This window comes from Geotrypetes seraphini, chromosome 4, assembly GCF_902459505.1.
Source record: "Geotrypetes seraphini chromosome 4, aGeoSer1.1, whole genome shotgun sequence".
Classification (NCBI taxonomy): domain Eukaryota; kingdom Metazoa; phylum Chordata; class Amphibia; order Gymnophiona; family Dermophiidae; genus Geotrypetes; species Geotrypetes seraphini.
The window spans coordinates 121,627,376-121,645,315 of record NC_047087.1 but is presented as its reverse complement, the minus strand read 5'-3'; the positions used below and the strand labels follow the sequence as shown (position 1 = coordinate 121,645,315).

Genomic DNA, 17,940 nt, shown 5'->3' with positions numbered 1-17,940 from the left:
TTTTTATTGAGCCAAACTTAAACAGATAGTACTGCTGAACAAAACGGGGCTCACAATTAACATAGAGAAAAATTACAAACTAAAATCTCCCTTCCCCCCATCTGGAGTCCCTTACCCTAAATATGAAACCAAGCAAGCTTGTAAAACTGGAAAGCATAAACAGAAAAACAAAAAACTATATAAAACCAGCACAAGAAAGAGAGTCAACAGTTCAAAATATGACTCCAGGCCAAAGGAGTCATAGTATTCCAGAAGGGCTGCCAAGTTGTCTGGAAATGTAACCCCTTCACAGACGAAAGGTCTGTAACGTCCCAGCGTTCCCAGGTGAGCAAATAAATCATCTGTGTCCTCCATAACAATAAAGTAGGTGCGTCCACATCCAACCATTTAATCAAGATGCAGTTCAAAGCAACCAGAGTGGACCATTTCAGAAAGGAAAAATGTTTGTGTATTATTATTCCCCTAACCTAACCCCACTATGGAAACTGTGACCAGTTTTCAGAGAGTTAGTTTATTCAGTAATAGAATGTTGAAAATTGTCTTTCCCATGTATGAGACAGTCACCACATTGTGATGGGTGGGCCACTATAACTCAAAAGTCCACCCCCAAAATTCCCAACATCCATTACATGACAATCACCTTCTCATCTTTCTATCTTTATATGTATAATCAGAGTGAATATTATTTTTTAGTCAGGCTTCCACTCTACAAGCTCAGTGGTAATCTTTCCCCAACATCCACTCTGACCCCTTACATGGACTTACCACAATATCCTGAACAGAAACCACAGAGCAAGGGTAGGAATTCTTGGACACCACTTTGATGATAACAAAATCTACATTCTCCGGGAATTTGTATAAAAAGTACTGAGGAATAGAAAAACAAGAACTTAATTTTAGATACCCTGACTCATCCAGGAAACTGAGAACTGCTTTAAAGCAGTTGGAAAATTTATTTAAAAAAATAAAAACCCAAAAACTTTCAATGCTAAGATCAGAGCCTTTATTTCTCCTCCATACTGTCCTTAAAAAAAAAATAAAAATACCCTGGTTACATCTCATACCATAACCAACAAATGTCATTCAAACTTCTTATCCAAATTTGATTCCCCTTAGGAGAGAAGGGCAGCTGCAGTTGAGAAACAATTGTAGAGTATATAGAAACAGATGGACTAATACTAAACCATGCTGGAAAATACTGGTCACTGAGGTTAAAGTAAAACTGGACAGCACTGAATATCCCAAACTAAAAGTGCTATCTGGTAGCAGCCAAATTTAAACTGATAACCAGATAAAGTTAGGACAGCCAGATAAAGTTAGTACTGCTGAATATCCCTCTCGTCTGCTAACCACATAAGTGCCTTTCAATATCAACCCCAGAGTTGCTACAACTTGTGAAATCACTATACACTAAATAAATTAAAACAACTGATGCAGTAATGATTGAAGTACAGCAGCAGATTTAAACAGGAAAAGGACAGAGTAATGTAATGGAAATTGGTAGTTTACCCATATGACATGCCACCTTCTACATCAGTTAGTCCCTTCACAATGGAGTACTGGCAGGGTGGGAACCCTGGGCAGAACACCCCCTCTGGCCAAAACACCCTCCTCCAGGCAGTGGGAAGGTACATGGATCGGTCACAGAGTTGGGGGGCTGCCTGCGCATGGCCACCTGCTCTGCTGACCCCACCTCACCAGAAGTTGATGTCAGAGAGGGTGGGAAGCCAGATTGCGTGCAGGCAGACCAGAGACCCGTGACCGTTCCAGCACCCCCAAGCTCCTTGCACCTGGGACGGATCCCCCCCACACACACACCCTTTGGTACACCATTGCACCTTCAAGAACTTGTTCTCAAAGTCCTTATTTCTGAACCCATGCAGATAACTGAGGGTATCTTTTCTTGCTACTTACCTCAGGCTGAGAAGGGGTGGCAGTGAAATCAAAGGCAATGCCTGTACTGCAAAAAAGGGGGGTAGAGAGAGAGAAAAAGAAAGATAATGAGAAACACAAGAATGCTTCATGCTGTAAGTATTATGATCCAGAAACACTCCCAGACACAGCAATACCACTGAGTGTCCCCCCCCACCCCACCCCACTACTCCTATTCCTTCAGTCAATTTCCTTATTTTTTGGCAATTTGATTGAACTACTTTGTTTAGACAGGCGATTTATAACTTTCCAGCTGGAACTTGTTTCATACGGACACGGTCTGGAATTTGATGGAATAGCCTGAGATAAGTGGCCATTTTTTGTTAACTGCTGTTTTTGTAGGATTGTTTCCTTTTTGTCCCTTTGAACATATTACTCTGAAATCTGCTTTATGTGAGGACTTGAATACTGCCCTTACCAAATGGAGTTTTTTCTTACCAATGACTGGTGTATACCTGCTGTATTAGCCAATACCTTGTTAGTCTGGCGGTCATGGCATGGTGTTAGAAACATTAACAAGGTCTTTTTCTCCACCTGTGAGTTTGTATAGGCATAAGTGATTCTGCATTCTCTCTTTAGCAATAGAAGAACAGTACTCTTCTGTATATTAGCTTGATTATTAACTGTTCTTTCTCCATTTGCTGTTAATTTTATATTACCATATGTATTCAAATATAAGCTGAGGTTTGTGGGCCAACAAAATGGCTCAAAAGAGGATTCTGGTTTAAATTCAAGCCACCATCAACCACCGGTGCTGCTGTCCTCTCTTTAATCCCCAATGACCAACACCAATACTACAGTCACACACCTACCCCCACCAAAGAACACCGGTACCGCTATCCTACTACCCCCAAAATGACCTGCGCTGTTACCCTCCATGTGCGCCCCCACCAGCGCTGTAGTCACCCACATATCCCATAGAACACCAGTACCGCTATCCTACCACCCCAAAAATGACCCGCACCATTGCCCTCCATGCATGCACCCACCAATGCTGTAGTCACACGTCCTCCTTCCCCGAAGAACACCGGTGCTGCTATCCTGACACCCCTAAGATAACCCATGCCGTTGCCCTCCATGTACACCCCCCCCCAGCCAACATTGCGCTTACCCATCAGCTGTTGAAGAATAAGCTGCTGCCACCAATGCTAGGTGTTGATCCGGTGCAGGGCTCAAGGCCTACCAGTCCCTGCCCCTTCCGAGCATCTCAGAGGGGTCGGGAACCAATGACATTGTGGGCACCAGTTAAATTACAAAAATTGGATGCTACCAGATCTAATGCATGTTGGAGTTGTAAGAAGGAGGTGGGTACACTGGACCATCTTTTGTTTTATTGCCTGCTGGTTCAAACATTTTGGCAAGAAGCTTGGAATAAAATACAATGTATATTGGAAGTTCGTAAACCTTTCTCATATGGTACGGTGATATGTGGAACACATGTTACTTCAGTAACCTTACTGACGGTAAACAAAAATAAGTTGTTCCTGATGTTTTCTGAAGTGGCATTACAGTTAATAGTCAAAAATGGAAAAACTTTTTGGTGGGAAACAGTATGCCTCTATTATCGATATGAAGCTAATCTAGCTGAAAGATCTGGGGATATGGCCTCCTTTGTAGATGTGTGGGGCTCTTTAGAGGGTTTTGTTAAGCAGTGTGTGTGATTGTATGAATGACCTGCCAGACAAATGGGAGGGAGGTAGGGTGGGGGGTTGGGTAAGGGAGGGATGGGTGGATAAGATATTGATGTGTTTTTGCTAAGATTTTCTTAATGTATGTATACATATGTTATGATCTATTTCTGAATTGCATTATTCTGTAAGATATTAAAATTTAATCTAATCTTCTGATCTAATCTAGTCTTCGATTTATATACCAGGTCATCTCCCAGCGGAGCTCAACTCAGTTTATAATTAAAGACCCCCCAAAAAAAGAACAAGAGCATAAGAGAAAATAAGTGTTGTAAAGTAGTGTTCTTCAACTGCCGGTCCACAGACCGGTGTCGGTCCACAGAAATTTCCTGCTGATCCACAGGGCCGGCACGTGCATTGGGCCCAAGACAATGTTCTTCAACCGCTGGTTCATGGTGCGATTGATACGGGGTTATCTTCTGGCTGGCTCCCTCTTCCTCACTGCCGCAGTGCACAAAGCCGCAGGCAGTGGCTCCTACACATATCCTGTGCCTGAACCAGAACCCTTCTCTCTGACGTCGCAACGTCAGAGGGAAGGCTTCCAGATGAAGTGTGGGATGCTACCCACGGCTTTGTGCACTGGAATATATTTATCAAAGGAAGGTAATATTCGTACAAGATGTTTAAGATAACAGGACATGTAGAAATTGTAATTAAGGACTCTGCCAACAGAGAATTTTGGTAAAGGCGACATCCAAATTTGTCCATAGTCCGACCTTCTCGCCCTGGTGGCGCTGAGGCATAGACTCTCGAAGCAAAATACTTTTTCAAGGTTTATTCCACAAGTAATGACTGATGTTGAAGTTGTGGTTTATCAAACCCTGGAGAAGAAATGATTCTATATAAATAGAATCAAGCTTTCTTGGAGTTACTGTGACAGTCAAGGGTGTTTCCCAATTCTTGTGAAGAGTCTCTTTGAGAATACCATGCAGTGGTAATTTGAGGAGCTCTTTGGGAGGCTCATCATAGTCCAAGGCTTCCAAGTATTCAGCAATGAAGCCAGAGTCAGCTTCCAGTTTGACAGGCAGGTCTTTGCCTAGCTGTCTAATATATTTAGTAAAAGACAGTCTTTCTGTAGGAGATCTTGTCTTTGGAGGAGTTTACTGAGGAGATTGTTTATGAGGGGTTATCATAAGCCTCAGTTGCAGAACCAGAGATGTCATCTTCTGATTCAGACTGTAAATCAGAATCATAGAGAAGCTGTGTTTTGAGGGGATAGATGCTTTTGACGACTTTGGTACTGACCCAAGGAAGATGAGAAGGAGGATCAATGACGATCGATGGTTCCTTGACTTCGAACGTCGATGTCTCAAAATAGTGGATCGATGCACCAATGGAGCACTGAACCGGCAATGCGATGATCAATGTCAGGGAGTACAACGTTGAGTCGAGGATCGATGATGACTCGATGAAGATTCATATTGACCTTCTGAAGGATAACTGACTGCGGTACCATGGGGCCTTTGGGGCACCCAACAGCAGCTTATGAGAATGGTTGCCGCACCAGGGCCTCTCTGAAAAAGGAAACTGATTTTGAAAGAAGAAAGAGGTGTCGCTAAAGAGTGGCAAGTGCCACCCCAGATAAAGGATTTACCACCCCAGTCCTGGTGCATAGTTAGCCTGGAGCCGCAGCAGATTTAAACCTTGGCTCCAGGATGGCTAATACTTACTCGGCTACTATCAGCCCTGCCTTCAGCCCCAGTCCCGCAAAACTGGACATCTAGAAACCCTAGTACCCCCTCCATGTCTATCATTAAATCTTTGGAATTTAATTTCCCAGTCTCACAATGAACAACAATCTGATGACTTGTTTTTGTTTACATTTCTGAAAGATTTAACCATTTTCAAACTGATATTACCTAAGGCCATTTTGAAAGCACTGTCGAGGCACTAATGAATGGGCATCACTCCTGCCCCACTGGAAATCAGAGACCCCAGTAAAGCCAAGGTAGGGAAACCAGAATCTTGCATTATGGGTGCCTGTCTAGATTTTCAGAGCCTTCACTATACGCAGTATAAGCAGCCATTCATTCTTTGATATTGGTATATCAAGGATAAAATTATACTTCACATTTCACATTTTAACTTCTGTCTGACATCACTAGTTGCTAGGCAAGGCATTACATAACACTTGCAATACAAATTCCCTATTGAAATAGTGAATCTGTGTCTGAAACTGTTAGGATCACTCTACCCACACCCTTGATATCTGCAGAGTAAGCCTCTCCACTTGTAAATAGTCCATGTTGTGAAATGCTGTCACTCACGTAGGTCTCTCTACACACATAAATACTGCCATTTACAAGTGGGGATGTTTCTAAAACAAGAGCCAATGTATCATCTTATTGCTAATACTACAAGTTAATTTGCTTATTCCCAAGCTTACTTCACTGTTCTAACCATGTATTATGCTCACATTGATTGTATATTATTACTATGGTATAAGCCGCTTATATTCAGCAACACTTGTTGCTCACAGCTCTTCATAAAAGCAGTTGATAAATCTTTCAGTCACGTGATGAAATGCTGCTGAGTGGTGGTTCTTTGCCTGAGCTTCAACCTTCCCCTGCATATTATGGCCGTTATCTTCCACATGCAGCAATTTAACCTACTTCTATCATAGAGGATCCGGTACAGTGAAACCGGGGGTACCGGCAGGTGTGCAATTCAGTGGAGGAACAAGCGTTTGGGTGGTGTTATGCCTGCAAAGGCCTTGCAGCTGCCGAAATACAAGCAAACCATGATTTCCTCCCAATTGGCATCAGAGGGGACCCCGCTGCAAAAAATGATCGCACTACAAGAAGAAATACTGTGGGAGCTCACGCAGCACCTCTTGACACTCATAGACAATAAACTTACCAAGTTTCAAGTGTCTGTGGAGGAGATTAAGGACTGTATAGTGCGCCATGGGTCCCAGATCACCCAGCTGGAGAATCAGGTCTCGGCTCAGAAAGATCATAGTAACCAAGACGCCTGCATGCCTTAGAAACTCAGTACTCTGCACTTAAGACATGCTTGGAGGACCATGAGAACCGCAGATGCCGGAACAACGTGCAAGTCCTTAGGCTTCCGGAGAGCGTGAAGAAGGTGGATCTGTGTAATTTCATGGAGCAGTGGCTGCCAATGCACGTGAGCCTTGACCTGACTGGAGCGCGGGTGGTGATGGAGCAGGGTCCACCACATAGGAAGCCAATGCCAGGGAGATACTAAGCCTTGTCTAATGATTGCCCGTTTTTGAAAGCGGCAATCAAGGATCGGATCCTGGCACTCTACCGACGGGTGGGATTGCTGGAATTTTGAGGGCTCAAAGCTACTGCTCTTTAATGACTATTCGCCAGCAGTGGCTGCCAGCCGATACGCTCTGACCCCTTATTGCGCTGGACTTCATGCATGTGATACACTGGAGGACCTTAAATCCTACACGGATGGCCTGCGGGGAGCAAAGGCTTTGTGAGTCAAGATGAGCGGTGCATGGTGACCTGGGGCTGTGCTTGAATGTTTGGATGCTCTTTTTGTCTGATCAGGGCTGCTTCCCCCCCATATGGCTCACTTGCTGGGAGCTGGGCTGGCTCTAGGACCTCGTCTTGCTGGGGATTGTCTGAGGGGTCCTAGGAGCGACATTTTAAGATACATTATAATAATAATAATAACAGTTTATATACCGCAGTACCATGAATTTCTATGCGGTTTACAAAAGAATAAAAGAAGGTACAAATTGATTGAACTTAAAAGAGGTGAAAGCAAGTGGTTGATAGGTCAAGAGAACCGTTATTGAGGAGAAAGAGATGTATGGATCAGCTGTCTAGATACTTCAGGAACAGATATGTTTTTAGCCACTTCCTGAATTCCTCATAAGTAGTGGGCGAAAGCAATTGTTCTAGATCTGTACCCCATAATGCTGCCTGATGTGAGAGAAGGTGTTCATGGTGTTTTTTTTGTTTACATCCTCTAACTGGGGGGGAAACGAAGTTCAAATGTGAGCTTCTCTTGTGTCTGTTGGCTGAGAAGGAGAAAAGGTCAGTTATGTATAGTACTTTAAAGCAGAGGCAGGCGAACTTAGACTTTACGCGTGCTTCCATCGGTAGCCAGTGTAACTGCCGGTAGTAAGGTGTCACATGATCAAATTTCTTTAGCCCGAAGATTAGTCTGACCGCTGCATTTTGCATTAATTGTAAATGTCACATATTCTTTTGGGAGATTGCTAAATAGGCAATGTTACAGTAATCAAGTTGACTTAGTACGAGGGATTGTGCCAGGATTCTGAATGCTGAGGTATCAAAATATGATTTAATGGATTTAAGTTTCCAGAGAGTAATTAAGGAGTCTGCCTGGTCTTTCATGGTTAGGCATTGATCCTGAGTTCACCCAGTATCTTCATGGTGGACTGAATAGGGTAACTAAGTTTATTGATGCATAGTGGTGTTTTGGTGTCAAGCGGATGTGGCGAAGCAACAAAAAATTTTGTCTTCTCTGAATTAAGTTTGAGCTTGAAGTCTGTCATCCAATGCTCCATCAAATTTATAGCTTCTGATGCCTTGGGAATAGTTTCTGAGATAGAGTTAGCAAATGGGATGATGATCGTAAAGTCATCTGCGTAATTGAATAATTTTATCCCCAACTGGGTTAATTGCACACCCAGTGAGGACATGTAGACATTGAAAAGCAATGGGGATAGCGGTGACCCTTGTGGCACACCAGATGGATTGCTCCAGGTAGCAGAGAGATCATAATTGAAACGTACTTGATAGGTACGGGACATAAGGAAGCCATGAAACCAGTTCAACACCTCACCCCTGATACCAATAGCATCTAGGCATTGTAGCATTTTCACATGGTCTACTAAATCAAATTATGTACTCTGTTGGTGTGAGCTTGAGGTTGCAGCTTGTGACTATGGGGAAGACTGGGGGGGCTTGCTGTCTTTGAGTCTGGTTTTTTCTTTCTTTCATTTCAGATAGCCTGGGGATAGCTGGTTGCCTTACATTCCTGTCGTTGCATTTTTCTTACACTGTTTGGTTTTATCTCATTGCTATATCTGATGGGATTATTTCTGATGTTTTTTGTTTTTTTGACTGCTGTTTCTTATTGCTGGTTAACATGTGGATTTTCTTTTTTCTGAGTCGGGGGGGGGAACTGGGAGCGGGTATTCTCATTTCTTTTTACTATGGTTGGGGTTGGGGGATGTTCGGGGGTGGGCGGGAATTTGATTGGGGAGCGGGGAACATGCTTCTGAGGTGGGTTCTGATTGTGGTGGGGGTATGGTTGACTGGTTGGTTAGTGGGGGAGGGGTTTTGGTTGCCCCTTAGCGACTGGGGTTGCTTTTCTTTTCTCTTTTCCTGGGGGCCCGGCTGGGAGGCCTGCTGGGGAAAATATATGCTGTGTATCTCTATGTTACCTCTCCTATGCACTTCTCATGGCTATGGCTGATCTGACTTATATTACCCTAAATGTGGATGGCCTTCACTCCCCAATTAAAAGAAAGAAGGTGTTGTCTTTTCTGAAGTGGGAGGTGTCTGTAGCATTCTTGCAGGAGACGCACCTTACCACTAGTGAGTACTGGAAATTGGTGAGGGACTGGGTGGATGAAGCTGTGCACTCCTCTTATAATTCTAGACAACGGGGAGTTGCAATTCTTATCAACAAAGCAGTGGTGGCAGTCCCGCATAAGATTATCACTGACCCTCAGGGTCATTATGTTCTATGGGCTGGCACCCTCCAGGATCGCCCAGTAGTTCTGTGCAATATTTATGGCATGAATGTATATTCTCACTCTTTCTTTTCGGAGATTCTAGCCCATCTGTTAGTTCTGCCCAGTTACGAACTCATAGTTGCCGGAGATTTTAACATTACCAGTGACCCCTCCACGAACTGTAAACCTTGCCGGGTGGTGCGGAGTGATAACGAGCGGATTGGTGTGAATTTTTTTGATGGGTGAACTAGGTCTAGTAGATGTATGGCGTGTTTATCATCCGGGTGAGGTGGACTTCACTTTTTATTCGGGGGTGCACCAAACTCATTCCAGGTTGGATTATATCTTCCTGCAGTCCCAGTCTATTGGGTGGGTGGTGCGTACCCACATCGTTGATGTTCCCTTCAGTGATCATGCCGCTGTCACTCTTACCCTGAAATGGCAGGGACCTACCCACAACCATATATGGCGTCTTAACCCTACCCTCTATCTGGATAAAAAATTTTCATACCTACCTCATTGACGAATGGACCCACTATTGTATTACCAATATGGGGGGAGGTATCTGATACCATATTCTTGGAGGCCGCAAAGGCCTATCTTCGGGGAAGGATTATTGCCTATACAGTCAAGCAGAGATGGCAAAGGGACGCAGAATTGGTGTCTCTTACTCAACAATTGCATCCTAGTAAAGGTGTTCTTCTTGCGCAGCCCTCCGTGGATTCATGTGCCACGTATCTGGGTATACAGAAACAGATAGATACCCTGCTGACTGAGCGGGCAATGACTCATATTGATGTTTATAAGTTCCGGCTATATAAGTGGAGCAATAAGGCTGGTAAATTACTAGCCAACCTGGTGAGGCCGTTTAGAAAAGCCACTCGTGTCTCTCGTATTCAAGAGGGTATGCATACTATCCATACAGAGGAGAAAGCGATACAAGACCAGTTTGTCTGTTTTTACACGGAGCTTTATGGTCGATACTCTTTCTTCCGTAATCTTGCCCTCCCTCAAGTGTCTGCTGCCCATTTACAACTGTTTAATGCACCTATTTCCTGCCAAGAAGTTCATGGCAAAGGCTCCCGGACCTAATGGTATAGGACCTGAGTTCTACAAAACACTGAAACCCCAGATAGGGCCTGCTCTGGTCACTATGTATGCCGACATGCAGTCTACTGTCGTATACTCCCTGAACAAAGCCATGCCCACGTGGTGGTTCTCCTGAAACCGGGGCAGGATCCTGAATTGGTGGAGTCTTATCAACCAATATCCTTGTTAAATCGGGATATGTAGATCCTCACAGCAATTCTGGCGGGCCGGTTAGCTCAGGTGGTCCCTTCTCTGGTTCATGTTAATCAAGTAACATAGAAACATAGAAACATAGAAACATAGAAATAGACGGCAGATAAGGGCCCACGGCCCATCTAGTCTGCCCACCTTAATGTCCCTCCCCTACCATTGCCCTGTGAAGAGATCCCATGTGCCGATCCCATTTGGCCTTAAAATCAGGCACGCTGCTGGCCTCAATCACCTGTAGTGGAAGACTATTCCAGCGATCAACCACTCTTTCAGTGAAAAAGAATTTCCTGGTGTCACCTCGTAGTTTCCCGCCCCTGATTTTCAACGGATGCCCTCTTGTTGTCGTGGGACCCTTGAAAAAGAAGATATCTTCCTCCGCCTCGATGCGGCCCGTAAGATACTTGAACGTCTCGATCATGTCCCCCCTCTCTCTGCGCTCCTCGAGCGAGTATAGCTGTAATTTGTCAAGCCGTTTTTCGTATGGTAGATCCTTGAGTCCCGAGACCATCCGGGTGGCCATTCTTTGCACCGACTCCAGTCTCAGCACATCCTTGCGATAATGCGGCCTCCAGAATTGCACACAGTATTCCAGGTGGGGCCTCACCATGGATCTATACAATGGCATAATGACTTCCGCCTTACGACTGACGAAACCCCTTCGTATGCAGCCCATGATTTGTCTTGCCTTGGACGAAGCCTGCTCCACTTGATTGGCAGACTTCATGTCCTCACTGACGATTACCCCCAAGTCTCGTTCTGCTACCGTTTTTGCTAGGATCTCACCATTAAGGGTATAAGACTTGCATGGATTCTGGCTGCCCAGGTGCATAACTTTGCATTTTTTGGCATTGAAGTTGAGTTGCCATGTCCTAGACCATCGCTCCAGTAGGAGTAGGTCGTGCATCATGTTGTCGGGCACAGAATCTTCGTCTGTTGTGCATTTGCCCACTACATTACTCAGTTTGGCGTCATCGGCGAATAACGTTATTTTACCTCGAAGCCCTTCTGCCAAGTCTCTTATAAAGATGTTGAATAGGATTGGGCCCAAGACTGAGCCCTGTGGTACTCCACTAATCACCTCCGTCATTTCGGAGGGGGTGCCATTCACCACCACCCTTTGGAGCCTACCTCCAAGCCAGCTCCCAACCCATTTCGTCAATGTGTTACCTAATCCTATAGAACTCATCTTGCTCAGTAACCTGCGGTGTGGTACGCTATTGAATGCTTTGCTAAAGTCCAGGTACACGATGTCCAGGGACTCCCCAATATCCAGCTTCCCCGTTACCCAGTCAAACAAGCTGATCAGGATCTCCCCTTAGTAAATCCATGTTGTCGGGGATCCCGTAGATTCTCTTCATCCAGGATCTTATCTAATTGGTGTTTGTTTAGAGTTTCCATTAGTTTGCTCACTATCGATGTTAGACTCACTGGTCTGTAGTTTGCTGTCTCCATCCTTGAGCCTTTCTTGTGGAGTGGAATGACGTTAGCTGTCCTCCAGTCCAACGGGACGCTGCCTGTACTAAGGGAGAGGTTGAAGAGCGCGGACAGTGGCTCCGCCAAGACACCACTCAGCTCCCTAAGCACCCTGGGGTGCAGGTTGTCCGGCCCCATTGCTTTGTTAACCTTGAGCTTTGACAGCTCACCGTAGACACTGCTGGGCGTAAACTCAAAGTTACTAAACGGGTCAACTGAGCCAACCCTTGTCTGTAGCTGAGGGCCGAGCCCTGGCGCTTCTCGGGTGAAGACTGAGCAGAAGTATTCATTTAATAGTTGGGCTTTTTCAGAATCCTTTTCCACATAGTCTCCGTCTGGTTTCCTAAGACGTACAATCCCGCCTGAGTTTTTTCTTCTATCACTGATATACCTGAAGAAGGATTTATCTCCCTTCTGGATGTTCTTTGCTAGAGACTCCTCCATGAGGAATTTAGCCTCCCTGACTGCTGTTTTGACGGCTTTTGATTTGGCCAGGTAGTCTGCTCTAGAGTCCTGCTTCCCTGATTGTTTGTAAGAGATGAATGCTTTTTTCTTCTCCTTGATCAGGTCTGAGATCTCCGCAGTAAACCACTGTGGCTTATTGTTCCTTCGCCGTTTACTTACTGATTTTACATAGCGGTTTGTTGCTTCTTGTATGGTTGCTTTCAAAGTCGACCACATGTCTTCCACGTTATCGGTTTCTTCTTGGCTTTGTAGCGCCTGGTGAACGAAGTCTCCCATTTCTTTGAAATTTGTGTCCTTGAATTTGAGGACTTTGGTTAGTGTAGTAGATTTAGTGAAACCTTTCCTGATATTGAACCATACCATGTTGTGGTCACTGGAGGCCAATGTGTCGCCCACCGAGACCTCCGTGACACTTTCTCCATTGGTAGGATTTGTCCCTGGGCATTTTGCCTCTTCCAATATCTTACGGGCATTGGTAGCGGCAATTCTTATGTTCTTATGGGCTAGTCTCAGGGTGCTGGTCTTTGACCAGAGGGCCGCCGCCGCGTGAGCGGACAGCTGGGCACGATGGACCACTGGTCTGACCCAGCAGCGGCAATTCTTATGTTCTTATGGTGGCACTCCAGGAGTGTAAGAGCAGCGCGGGTGACGATCTCCTGGCTAGTTTGAATACCGAAAAGGCATTTGATAAGGTGACCTGGCCTTATCTCTTCTGGGTAATGGAACAGTTTGGTATTATGGGTCCATTCCACCAGTGGATTGTTAGTTTGTACACTGCTCCCACGGCTCAATTGCTTATCAATAAACGATGCACTGAATCGTTTCCATTGCATCGGGGTACGAGGCAGGGCTGCCCTCTATCTCTGCTTCTCTTTATTTGGTCCCTAGAGCCTCTGGCTCATAAAATTCGGACTAACCAGGACATCATGGGTATTCAGGTGGGCTCTGAGGAATGCAAAATTACCTTATTCGCTGATGATATGTTACTGTTTGTGAGTAATGCGCAAGAGACGATCCCTCGTTTGACTACTCTTATTGGGGATTTTGGAGCCTTCTTGGGTCTTTGTATCAACTTTGGTAAATCTGAGGCTATGCCTGTCTCTTCCCTGTGTGTATCGCTACATACCCCGGCTTTTCCATTTCGATGGGCGGGGGGGAACTCAAGTATCTGGGAATCTTCCTTAGTGCGGACTGGTCCAGTGTCTATCGCTGTAATGTTTCTTATAAACTAAAGACTTTGAAAGACTAATGTGATCGTTGGGGGTACTTGTCCCCATCTTTGTCAGGTAGAATTGCCCTTGTGAAAATGGTTTTGCTTTCTAAGCTCCTCCCTTTGCGGTGCGGATGAACACTCTTACCAGTCGTTTATTGGCTCTTTGATCTGGCACCATAGGAGAGTACTTATAGGTTGGTGGAAGCTCATGCAGTGTCGAGATGGGGGAGGGTTGGCCTTGCCAGACCTTTGCTTATATAATGTAGCCGCTCTTATGCATTGGATTCAGGAGCTCTTCACAACTGAGTCTTGGTTTGCCCCCATGGGACTTTTTGATTCTTGGCTCTGGCCTGTTTGGCTGCCCGCAGTGGAAGAATCCCCAACTAGGCTTTAATTCGGTCTGGCTTGCCCCCTTACAGAAGGCGCTGAATTGGTTGCGGCACCAGATTAGCAAGGGGCAGGGTAACGGCTTTCCAGATGATTAGCCAGAGCCCTTATTTCCCTCCAGGGATGGGGCACCTAAGGGCATTGGGGAATAGTTCGACACCTGTCTATGTCTGGCTCATGTATCCTTGGCAGGATCCGCAACATCTAATTTTCCTTCGTATGACTCACTCTGCACTACCTGGGTTTTGCTTCGCATGCACTTTTTTGCATATCTACAGTTGAGACACTACTATCTGGATAATCTTCGCCGCAAACCAGGGGGCAGTCATTTTCTGAAGGTGGATCAGATTTTTATGTCTCTACCCAATTCTCTCAATTCCTTGTCTTTTTGGTATGGGATAGCGCGAGCGGAGAGGAAGGATACCCAGTTGATATCTCTGGCCATTAAATTGTCGTTGGAGATGAGAGAGGAGATAGCCCCGGGGGTGCTCAAAACCTGTTTCTCTAACATCACTCGGGGGGCACGCAGTGCTCAATTGCAGGAGCTCCAATTCAAATTGCTCTATCGCACTTATTTCACCAGACTGCAGGGGGTGCGGGCTGGTCTATGGGACAATGCTGACTGTGTGAAATATGGGTGTGCGCCTGGTACCTTATTGCACATGATCACTGAATGCCCGGTTTTGGGCGTTTACTGGAATGGGGTGCTGGATTTTCTTGCCAAGATCCTGGGGGTGCCAGTTCAGTGGTTGTATGGGATTTTAGTATTGGGCCATGATGAGGAGCTCTTGGACCAGGGGTTGACTGTGGATCACTGGCGTTTCATATATGTTGCTATCCTTGCAGCCAAGCGGGGAGTGCTTCGCATGTGGATGGATGAAGCACTCCCGGAGTTGGTGGGATGGAAGCGGTCCCTTCGGGAGCTGGCACATTGGGAGCTGTGTAGCCTTGGGGGGAGTGGGGTGGGACCTCATAGGGTGTATGGGTCACTGTGGGAACTGGTCATAGCTGCAGTTGATCCACTGTGAAGCTGCTCTGTTTCTACCTCTCCAGTCGTTGAGGGGGTGGGGAGAGGTAAGGGAGGGAAATGGGTGGGGGGTTTTGTTTGTTTGTTGGTCTAGGGGAGGGATTTCTATATCAAAAAGTGGGAGTAGACTAACAGAAGGAGTTTCTTTCCATTCTCATTATTTACTCATATCGAGGATGGGCCACTGTTGGGTTCTAGATATCTCTCTTGTCTGGGTGGGGTTCCCACTTGTTCTCAGTGACTGTTCTGAATGTGATTTTTATTGTCTCGATCTGGGATTTGGATGGTGTACTGCCTTTTTCTCTACCTTGTATTTGTATCTGGATATTGATTGGCTGCATTTGATGTGTCAGTTTGTTTGCTTCTCAATAAAGATGTTTCAAACCCCCCCCCCAAAAAAAAAATCTTTCAAATAAATATAGGATATTAAAAACACAGACATGAATAGTTCAAGTCTCGCTTACTGTAGCTCAAAGTCCTTTATCCTGGTGACCAACAACTTGTACTCAACATTAAATGATGCCATGGAAGCTACATCCACAAATATGAACTGCTCCGAGGGTACTGCTTCTTCAACTAATTCCATGGGACACAAGGTGCGGCTCACCTGCTGGTATGGATAGGATTTCTGGTACCTACATCAATTCAGATATGGAAATGTGTCAGAATATATGCTACCTCTGAAAACCCTGAACAATATTGTTAATGTTTTCAATTCTGAGCTCCTTTTCTGGTTGATTCCTTCACTATTCATACAGAAATTTATGTAGAGAACAGAAAACAGAAAACCTGCAAGTGAAATCAAAAATCATGCATTTCAGAATGGCAATTTTAATTTTCCCCCCAATAACAGCACTTATTTCACAGAGACATACTAAGGTAGTTTCAACCCCATAAATGTTTAAAAAAAAATCACAACAGTTTTACGTTAAAATTACTCCCAAAATGGCAAAAGTTTATCAAGGACTTTTCATGTGTAAATCCTGCTTATAAAATTATCCCATATGTTACTAGTGTTGGGCAGTAATATATTACCAGTAATATATTACTTTAAAAAGTAAATAGTAATTGCAGCGATTATTTTTGTGCAAATGTAATTAAATTATGGCTGCATTTCTGAAGTAGGCTGTGAAAATTAAGGCTGTTTGTAGCTGTTCTGCATGCTTTTAGAATTTATACGGCCCCTTTTATTAAGTTGTGCAGCCTAGTGCTACAAGGCAAATGTTCCAACACCTACTCAAGTCCAGAGGGCATTGGAGCATTTAGCGCACTGACCTGCACTGACGGGCTTAGTAAAATAAGGGGTTAATTTTTAATTTATCAATTTGTATTTTATATTTCTTATCTTTTCATTAGTTTTTATTCTTTTATTTAGGGTTGCATGTTGATTAAAATTTGTAAGGGAAGATTAGGTTCTTATCTAGTTCTAGTACAAAGGCATTTGAGTCTTGAACCAGTTTTTTCCTTCAATGAGTGAGTTGAAAGGTGTCTTTATGATCTGCTCTAATTTGAATTTGTTATTTTCAGGTCTTTATCCAACTGTGAGGCTTGCAGTGTTCTAGAGGTCCCCAGAGCTACTGAGGCAGCTCTGCCTGGGAGAAAACACAAACTCTGGTCAGAAGTCTATAGCCGTGAGGGCAACCCTTTTACAGGGCACCTGCTTGGCCAGCCTACCTTAACAATTTGGTAGCTCAGGGACCATTCCCCTGGGAGCAAGGCTCACTCCTGTAGTGCAGGCCCCATGTCATTCCTGAAGGCTTTATTGGGTGCCAGCTGAATTGCCCTCCCTCCCTCCCCCCCAAAGATGTATGAGGAGCTATGGGGGTCTGGGGGTCTCAGGGTCTTTCAGGGTCTAACTGGCAGCCCAAAGAAACAGGCATTTGGAATGGAATTTCATGCTTGTTTAAAGCAGCATTCATCTCCATTGTCCAGCTGCAGGTTTCATCTGAAGAAGGCACAGCACCAGCACAAATGTGAGCACAGGTTATTGTAGCCTATGGGAGACATGAGGGTGGTTCACAAATTGAAGTTTTAGAGGTTTCTGGGGCTGGTGTTAAGGTCCTCCATCTTCAAAAACCCCTTTGCTGAATTATCTGTCCTTTTATTTAGATCTCCAAGGCCATTTTTTGGCACCAAAATGCTGCTGTGGTAGCCATCTTGGATTTCCCTATTTTGTTTAAAAAGCCTCTTTCTGCCTCAAACATCTCGATTTTGCTTAAAATTTTTCTAGATGGACTCCTCAAGCTGTTTTAATGTGGATACATGCCAGATTTGTGCTGGCTGGATGGCTGAGGAGTGTCCATATCCACGTACCATAGGACTCGTGAGGGGGGCAGGAGTGCTGGGTCTAACCCCTTCTGGTCCTTCTATGGCATCCCAATCGCAGGCGGCTCAATTTGTGGGTCAAAAATCCTCCCTAGAGCCCTCAGCTAGTGACTCGGTGGATTCGGCGAAACACAGATGTGCAGATGCTTCTGGGCCTGCGAGGAGACAAAGTGAGTCCCTGCAGGAGTTCTCGGGGCTTCCTGTCAGGCATTTACTCCAGATATTGTGAGTTTAATGTCTACAGCCTATATGAATTCTTGAAGGCTGCTGGCACCATCTGGGGTCATGTTTATGATTGCACATGGGAGTTAATCCTCTCAGAATACAGTTCCCCCTCCCAAGAGTCATCCATAGGACCCAGAAGTCTAGTAGGTGAAGAATTGGAATGAATGGGGTTCAGAGTCAATGCCTTTAATACGCCAGTTTGAATTCTTGGTTTTGG

At 45.0% G+C, this 17,940-nt stretch overlaps 1 protein-coding gene across 1 annotated transcript in view; it reads right to left on the bottom strand.

The window, feature by feature from the left end:
* SIDT1 (SID1 transmembrane family member 1) overlaps positions 1-17,940 on the bottom strand; it is a 262,081-nt gene that overhangs the window by 160,779 nt on the left and 83,362 nt on the right. Inside the window, exons 3-5 of the mRNA XM_033940160.1 lie at positions 15,638-15,808; positions 1,915-1,960; positions 766-867 (exon numbers count right to left, since the gene is read on the bottom strand). Coding sequence (XP_033796051.1) covers positions 766-867; positions 1,915-1,960; positions 15,638-15,808 — 319 coding nt within the window. The remainder of the gene's footprint in view (positions 1-765; positions 868-1,914; positions 1,961-15,637; positions 15,809-17,940) is intronic.